Raw genomic sequence first — 9,417 nt, 5'->3', positions numbered from 1 at the left:
GGTTCAGCTTTGGGTGAAATTTTCAGGCTTTCTTGTCTGTCTGCCTTTCTCTCTTTCTTTCTTTCTTTCTTTCTTTCTTTCTTTCTTTCTTTCTTTCTTTCTTTCTTTCTTTCTTTCTTTCTTTCAAGATGGAGGCCAGTTTCAAAATTGAGTAGGTTTAGCCTCTCACCTCTAACCTCAAACTTGTGAGTTTGAGCCAGGGGAATTACTTGAGCTAAAAAGTTTGAGACCAGCCTTGACAATTCAGTGAAACATTATTTCTAAAACATCAAATACCATAAAATAATGATTTATTTATTACAAAAATATTAAGGTTTGTTCATACTGCAGACCTGAGTTTTCATTTCCTGGGTATTTGCAAATATTTATAAACCTTTGGATATCAAGTTGTATAATCTTTCTTATCATTTTGTTGTGTGTGGTTTGTTCAGTTAAATCATTAACTGAGTGTCCAATTTGCACAGATTCTAGTCTAGGCTGGTTTTGTCTTTCTGATCTTCAAATTCTTTGCAAGTTCAAAAGACAGAAGTTATCCTTTATCTATCTTTAAGTTATGCTGGAAAAAAGACACAATTATGCAATTTTATACCTAAAATTTGAATCCATTTAAAAATATTTTTAACTTTAATGTATTTTAATGAAAAATTTTATAAAATTATGTGGAATAATGCATACATAATCTTAATTTTTATCTTAAATAAAGATGTTAGAAGTAACAAATTGAATCACTACTATCTTATTTCCTATCTCTCAGAAACACTTCTTTATCATGTCTTCTATTTCCTTCATTTACATAAAGGTTTTTGCCTCCCACTGGCCCCATGATTTATCTGATGATCTCTTGAATGCTCATACACATTAATATGAATGAGGCTTTCTGAGCTAGCTATAGAAAAGTCAACAGAAAGCTTTAAGAACTTCTTTGCTTGTGTTTCATGTTTGCAATCATTTCTACATGCCATATTGACAAAACTGAATGGATGTGAATTAATGAGTGCTTATGGAAAGGTTTTTAGAAGTTTCATCAGTTTTCTTTTATAACTGTATGTCTGAAATATGTGTTGCCAGTGTATGTATCATACATTATAAGACACACTGTCTTAAGCTATGAAAAAATTTTGGTAGCCACACAAATGCCAATGACCTGGATACATTCTTGGTTAATTGTTCCTTCAAACTAATACTATGTGATGCTTCAACAACAACAACAAAGATTAGGGCCAATACAGGTACAAATATAGTTAAATATTACTTGTTTAGATCTATTTAGTAATGGTTAAAGTTTTTCCAATAGTGGTACGAATTAATTCACACCAAATTTATATTCTCAATATAAAACTACACTTTAGGAATATTTTAATATTGATGCCATTGCTTTATAAAGTAACTCCCTGTGTGGTTATTTTATTGAATAATGGTAAGCATGTTCTGTGTCCTAGATAGGAACTCTGAGAAAATATAGCCTGGGGTTTGGGGGTCTTAGTTGGTTTTTTTGTTTGTTTTTTTTCTCACCGCTCTCCTTGTGCTTGAATACCCTTTTTAAAAATTATACCACAAATAACTTATGTCAGTGTTTAGTATTTGTGCACATACATTTCTGCATTAACTCTGTTTGAGTCAAACATGACCATAAATCTCATCCTGATGTTTTAAAGCACTTTTCTTAACTGTTGTTACTATTCAGCAGTTCTCAGATTTATGTCTCCTCTATTACTCTAGCTTTTTATAATACAAACACACTTCCCTATGCTATGTGTCTCTCTAACACTGTGACCAGCTGATAGAGAAAGTAGAATTGTAGCCAATAGCTTCATCTCCTGCCTTTCAAAGTTAAACTATCATAGCTAATCATCAGGTTCCTGCCCTTCATATCTTCATATGTGTTTCTGTGTTATTTTTGAATATATACTCTTTTTTAAAAAACAATCATCGATAATCCATGCATTCTTATCTAGACTATAAAAATTCTTGTCCTCATTTAAATATTGTTTAAGTTTTCCCAGAGACACTATTATTAATTTTGTACCTTAAAGTCTACATTTTTAATTTTGTCCTAATCCATAAATTCTGCAACTATGTTCATAGTAAGTCAGAATTGCCAATGATCAATATAAGTATTTATATGAGTGCAGAGACAATCATTAATATATAGAACTTAATAAAACAAATAAGTTACTATGGATTAAATATGCCCTAGAACTTGTCCTTAAATATTATTTCATATTAATAGCAAGTAATTTAAAAACGGAGGCCATGAACTTGAAGGAGACTGGGCAGGGTTATACAAAGTTTTCATGGAAGGAAAGAGGAGGGAGAAATGTTGTACTTATATGATAATCTATAAAATGAAGTAAATTAAATTTAAAGTTTGATCAGCCAAATCAAATTATATTCTGTTATAAATATTATGTCATCTCAATATAGGATTAATGTGATTTTTTTTCCCGCTGAAAGGGTATTTGGGTGCCTGAAGGTGAAACAGTGAAAATCCCTGTGGCTATAAAGATCCTCAATGAGACAACTGGCCCCAAAGCCAACGTGGAGTTCATGGATGTAAGTAAACAACTACATAGACATATTTTTTCTTTATAATTAAAGAGTGCTTGAAAATAAAATTAGAAAAAGGCAACCACCTCCCAAAGTTTCTCATCTATACCTATTATAACCTCATGCTTAAAATGCTAGGATCCCTTCACTATATCCTGTACCTTTCAGAACATCCCTGATTTATAGTTGTCTGCTGTGATCAAACTCTAGGAGAACTTTGGTAATATAAAGATATTTATAATCCTCGTATTGAATTTCTTCCTGTCTTTCAAGAATGTGATATTTTTGTTTTTATACCTTGGATTATAATCAGAAATGCATTTACTAAATGCAGTTACAACAGAGTTAAAAGTACTTGATGGTGACGACAATAGGTCCTTCTTATTTAGATAATACTTCTATAATACTAAAGCTGTCCCAATATACTATTAGAAACGCTTGCAGTAGGTTCCAAGTAGTGTTCTAAATAGTTTACAAATGATCTTTCATATCGCTGGATTGAAAGAACAAACCAAGGTTACCTAAGTTTTGCAAAGCAGAGAGATGATGCATGGTCAGCCAAATTTGATCAGAAATAGTTTCTTAAGTAACAGAGAATAGTGAAGATTTACCTGTCTCCTCTTCATTGTGGCAATACTTCAGCCCTGCCCTTTTTGGTAGAAAGGCAGGCATAAGTAACAAGGACAAAACATTAGGTAAATTTGTCTGCCTGTGCTTCAAGAAAATTTCACACAAATAAGATTGAAAGTTTTATTTTAGGAGCAGACCCCACTCTCACAACCACAAATGTGGTAACCACAAGAACTACATTTTGTGAGTCATGAGCTTGCTTTGAAAAATTAATTTGTATGTTTTATTTTTTAGTATTATAATTTATTAAGATAAAAAACTGTCAAAATGGTAATGATAGTCCTTCAGTTGCTCCTGTATTTCAACAGAAACTTGCGTATTTTAATTTAAGTTCTCAAGTGAAATTTAAAATTTTCAATTCAGATTCACCAAAGTGGATTATGAATCCACTTAGAATAATAATAACAAAAACTGATAAAGAATGAAAGTACTTGATAAAGCCAATCAGAACTTGAAGATTTCCCCCAGAGAAAGTTGTAGACTGGGCCTTTCAAATTTAGAAGGTAGGTTTGAATAAAATTATATGTGAGGCCTGGTGTTATATTTTACATTGATATCTTACTAGGGATTCTGAAATAGACCCATATATATTCTTTCTCTGTCTTTTAACATAATGTATTCAATAATAAGAATGATTTTGATTTCAAAGTGACCTTTATGTAAAGACGATACCCGCATATGCACTTTGTCTCTTTTTAAAGACAGATTGCTATGCACTCTTAGCCAGTGTATCTTGAAAGTTCCTTTGGAGTTTTATAGAGGCTCAGTATATGACCTTGAAAATTTTCAGAATAATACTATCTTTCATGAGACTATTTAAGCTTAATTTGCTGTTGCTTATTACATAGTAGGGCTGAGAAGGGTACAAGCAAGCAGTTCTAAAGAGTAGTCTCAGTGCATATCAGTTGCTAAATAATTAAAATATTCCTTCCTTCCTGCCTAACTAGCAATACTTTATAATAAATAGTACTTATCCAGTAACTAAATTTTTTTTTCAGGATGTCTCAAAAGTTTACTACACTCCCTGCAGCTAAGTGCCTGGCTCATACGGTACTATTCAGAACTGAAGAATTTTCAGTGATGCCCTAATCATTCAGTTTGACCTAGATCATAGCTATAAACTGAGGAAGGAAAGTGAAATTTTCAAGTTAAGTAGAAATTACTAAAAATTTATGGTAAATAAAAAGTGGAGGTTCATATATAACACTGATAGAAGATCAAGCTTGGCCACCTTGGGCTACAACCAAAGCTGTAATTCACAAGAATGCTAACAATCTCTGCTGGAAGCTTGAACAGTAGTCATATTTCCATGGAAACAGTCTCGCAAAAGAGGGTTAAGAGGCTACAAAATAATCACATTGGAAAAGAAACTCTAAAAACCTCATCATGATTTCGAATGATTATTTGAAAGCTCCTAACCCCATTCATCCACTCCCCTCCCGCTTGAGCTGAAGCCTATTCCCATGGAAACAGGAGTAGGATGGTAGCTTCAAGTCTTAGCTTTCTGTTGAATTTTGGATGAGCCTCTGATTGAGCCTGAAAGGAGTTATTTTCCATGATGGATGGCAAATTTGTTAACTAACAGACAAAAAAAATCTGTTCTTTCTAAGCTAAGAAATTAAGAATTTCTTTTTTGATATGTCTTTCCTACTTTCATATTGGTGCTAGCAATTTAACGGCTTGCTGGCTTGCTACTGGTAGAGTTTTGATAAGTGGAAAGTAGAAAAAAAATTTCTACTATCCTTGTGACCTGTTTTAAAATATTGAAAAGATAGCATCACACTAATTAAAACCTGTTTAACTGGCAACATTGATGGTGAGCGCAGTGTTTAAGTGTACTACAAAATTTCCATGTAAATGAATGACTACCTTCTGTGCCTTCATTTGTAGATTATTCACAATGTTCCCAGAGCATTTTATGTGTTAAGTAACAACTCAAACTAAAAGGGAAGATCCATGTAAGCAAAATTCTGTTTGAGTTGAGCCATAGGGCAGAGTTGAATTTACAAGTAATCGTAAAAGCATTAAGTGTCTTAGTGGACGTTCTTCTAGAAGCAGAAGCTGCTCATGAAATACCTAAGCAGAAGTACTGTACACTAGAGTTGGATGATCTATGATTAGGGGAGTATGAACAACACAACTGCTACCTAACACAGTGATACTGTGGCTTCCTTTGCTTTTGGAGAAGCCCCACAATCTCGTACTCACTGTCTGATTCAAGAATTAAGAAAATTAAACCTAATGTTCTCCTACACTTCATTGGTTGACAGTTGCTGGGGAAGTGAGAGAAATAGAGCCCATATTCTAGTTCCTATATCACTGGATGATAGTTAAGAAGAGAGGAATTCGTAATATCTTCATGACTTTACTTGTTGAGGGTGGAAGAAAACGGCTTCAATGACAAAGAAACCCACTAGGCAGAAAGAAGTACCTGGGCACTAAATGTTTCAACATCATAGTAAAGTGTTCCAGGAGAGCTTTCAAACAAAATCAGAATCTTCTGAAAGTATCTATGGATCTGTTTTGCATACTGATATCTATGTGTATTTCTGTGCATATGTACATATGGCATGTGTGTGTGTGTGTGTATATATATATATATATATATATATATATATATATATATATATATACACACACACACACACACATACAACATAATACGTGTGTGTGTGTGTGTGTGTATGTTTTAAATAGTAAAAGCTAAAGCTTACAAAGACAATGAAAACTATGTACACCAACTAAGCATTAGACTCCTTTCCACTTAGGCTGTATATCTCTATAGTACAATATTCCACTTTATATAATCATGATGTAAACATACATATATATTTATGTGTGTTTTACTGGTTATTATAACAAATGTCCAAAAAATACTGCAGCTAAGTAATCCAAACTCATCACCAACAGCTAATGCCTCTATTGATATCCAAGGACAAAGGAAAAGATTTTACTATTCTTTTTAAATTTTTACCACAAGCAGAAAGTAAATCAGGGGCAGACAGTATTTTATCAAATGTTTCGCTAAAAGCAATGGAAGGAGAATTTGGTCACAGGGCTGCTACTTAGCTCGCCTGAACATGTCTAATGGATTCATAATGATAATAACATGCTCCTAGTGAATGGCCAGTGCATTCTTCATTCCCATAAAGGAAGAACATATCGAATGACATTAAGAAAATGACTCTAAAGGTCTATCTTCATGTGGAGGATGCCTGCATTTATAGATATTTCTAATTCTTGTTTCAAGTAGCACAGTTTCTCTGGGAAAAATGAAGCTTTTAAGAGGTTTGTTTGTTTTTTGTGTTTAAAGATTATCATCAAATTGTATAGAAGATATGTCCCAAAAAAGGTGATACTTTGTTAAGAGTCCTGGAAAATTGAGACGGCTTTTGGTTTTTCTCAGTACCCTTTATTCTATTTTCCCAGGACAGTTATGCTCATTGTCTGTTGAGATTGTTTTAAACTGTTTTAACTAAATTATTTGTTTTCTTAAAAAATAAACTGGGAGTGGAAGAAATATATAATTACACTAAATTCTAGGGCTGGGCTTCCAATACTGGCTCAGAGCACAAGTGAATCTGCTTGGCTACAGGTCCAGATTTCTCATGCTACATTTACAATACAGTTCATGGCCAGGTGATTCAAGAAAAGGAGTTTCATGTGAACTGTCAGCATTTTGTAAATTGCATCATTTGGGGGGGGGGGAAGGAGGTGATTTTCTTTTTGCTGTGCCACAAGGACTTTTTATTTATCTTACCCAACTGTCATTTGGCTATTTTCCTGAAGTAATGTTCACATGATTTGCTTACCCTTTCAGAATTGCATTTGTGATACTCAGATTTGATGCAAGTAAATTCTTCCAACTCCAATTGATGTCATTATATGAGTGAGGGGTAAGAAACATAGAATCTATTCAGATTAGAGCAGCCTTGTAATGATGTGGAAGAGTTTCGTTCTGTATTTTCACACTACAAAGTTTCCCTTGTGTGACAATATGCGGTCAATGGTAACTTTTAAACTCTGCATCATGTTAATAATTTAGTCTTAAAAGTTTACAATATTTAATTCAATTACATATTTGTCCATATATATTTGGTCATTTTATAGACCATTTTAGAAGTAAACATTCCAGAATCTTTTAAAGCCATATATTGTAGGAATGAGCTTCCAAAGTCAGTTAATAACTACTATTTTCCTTAAGAAAAATATAAATAATAAATGAAAATAAAAGTAGTTTTTAAAGTTATTGAAATTCTCTTTATTCTCAAATTGGGTTGCAACCCCATAGGAAGAACAACAATATCAATCAACCAGACCCCACAAAGCTCCCAGAGACTAAGCCATCAACCAAAGAGTACACCCGGCTTCAGCTGCATAAATATCCTATGATGGCCTTGTCAGGCATCAATGGGAGGAGAGGTCCTTGGTCCTATGAAGGCTCAATAGATGCCCTGGTGTAGGGGAATCAAGGGCAGGGAGTTGGTAGGTGAGTGGAGAAATACCCTCAGAGAAGCAGGAGGAGGGATGATGGAATAGGGGGTTTCTGGGAGGGGGGACAAGGAAAGGGGATAACATTTGAAATGTAAATAAAGAAAATATCCAATAAAAAATAAAAATAATAATAAAAGGATATCCTCCTAAAGAAAATATATAACTACATTTGAACAGCACTTAGTCTTTGGATACCCTATTACTAAAATAAAAGAATCATTCGGGTAATTATGTAAACTGATTCCACTACAGTTTATCCAATTGCTCTTGTGTAGCAGAAATACCACACATGGAGTCCGTTTTACACACTGTTCACCAACCAAGTCTCCCTCTCCCTTGCTTGTTTTCTTGACGTTGTCTTTCCTGTGTCTAGGGGCCATGAGTATCACCTAGACTCATGTCTCTTGGCATCCTTCAGCACCATGGACTGTCAACTTATTCACCTTCCTATAGACACCATCAGTCTCCCTGTTTCTAAGACTCATGAAAGCCATCGGCAAGCCAGAAAATAGGGAAACTCTCAGAGGCTAGGTATAGACCTCTTTTCAAAATACATATTTGCTCCTGATTAGCTTCTCAAATGAACAAAATTCTATCTCATCTTTTTTATGAACAGTACCTTGTCATTGTCTTTGATATAGCCCCTTGAGAACTGTAAGGACGCCTCAACTTTTACACACCTAGAATTTTTCTGTTTGTAATCTCTTCCAAAATGCCTCTGTCTTTCACCTTACTTGTTTAATTTGTATCTTAACCCCCCCCCCCAGTTTTCGAATTAGGAATGTATAATTTATCATTCATATCATATGTTATATCACTTCATAAGAACAGAATAACAAAAACTTGGACCCTTTTCCAAAAAAAATCACTCGTGTACCCTGTTCTTCTTTGTATAAGACATTTCCCTCACAGTGCAAGTTGTTGGCTTTTCCACTTCAGTTATTTGTCACTTCTTTCTATATGATCTGCCTACCTGGTATACATTTACCTGTGTGTACATACATATACTGCATATATGTGAATGCGCATGGACATGTCTTTCTCTGCTTCTCCAGCACTAGGATTTCAGGACCATACTTCCATGCCTAGGTACTTATGTACACGCTGGGAAACTCCATGTAGATCATCACGCTGGTTGAGAAAGCAGTGTACTGAAATGAGCCTTCTCCAAAGGCTCTCCCTACTTTTAAAATGTGAAGCTTCAATCATATCATTTCTCTGCATGAAGCTGCCAGTGTTTTCATGCAAGTGGCATAGCCATGCCATTAGTTTGCAGAGTCCCTAATTTCCCAGTGGTCTTTGTCCTCATCAACTTTATTCCCAGTTCCTGTTGAAGGTAGTTTGTTTGAACTGTGTATCCACCATTAAATTCCAACTTATCCTTATTATCTCAGGCTAAATATTCTTCAAATAGTTATTTCTTGTCTCCAGAGAATAAATTATTACTTAGATCCTACACCTTAATTTCCCTTTCCAGAACTTAATAAGTTTTATATGTTAAATATATATGAATCATAGTTTTTTGTCATATTGGGTTTTTTTGGTTGTTTGTTTTGTTTTTCAAGACAGGGGTTTTTTGTGTAGCTCTTACTGCCTGGGAACTCACTTCGTAGACCAGGCTGACCTCAAACTGATTGAAATTCACCTACCTCTGCCTGAGCCTCTGCCTCTCTGCCTCTCTCTCTGCCTCTCTGCCTCTCTGCCTCTCTGCCTCTCTGCCTCTCTGCCTCTCTGCCTCTCTGCCTC

At 34.4% G+C, this 9,417-nt stretch overlaps 1 protein-coding gene across 6 annotated transcripts in view; it reads left to right on the top strand.

Annotated features, from left to right (window-relative positions):
* The window catches only part of Erbb4 (erb-b2 receptor tyrosine kinase 4), a 1,013,423-nt gene that overhangs the window by 805,809 nt on the left and 198,197 nt on the right, over positions 1-9,417 (top strand). For all 6 annotated transcript variants that reach the window (XM_021186126.2, XM_021185960.2, XM_021186207.2 and 3 more), the window contains exon 19: positions 2,455-2,553. In XM_021186126.2, the coding sequence (XP_021041785.1) occupies positions 2,455-2,553 (99 nt within the window). The remainder of the gene's footprint in view (positions 1-2,454; positions 2,554-9,417) is intronic.

Source organism: Mus caroli, chromosome 1 (genome assembly GCF_900094665.2).
Source record: "Mus caroli chromosome 1, CAROLI_EIJ_v1.1, whole genome shotgun sequence".
Lineage (NCBI taxonomy): Eukaryota > Metazoa > Chordata > Mammalia > Rodentia > Muridae > Mus > Mus caroli.
Note: the sequence above shows the minus strand (reverse complement) of the source record. Positions and strands in the feature narration are given on the sequence as shown.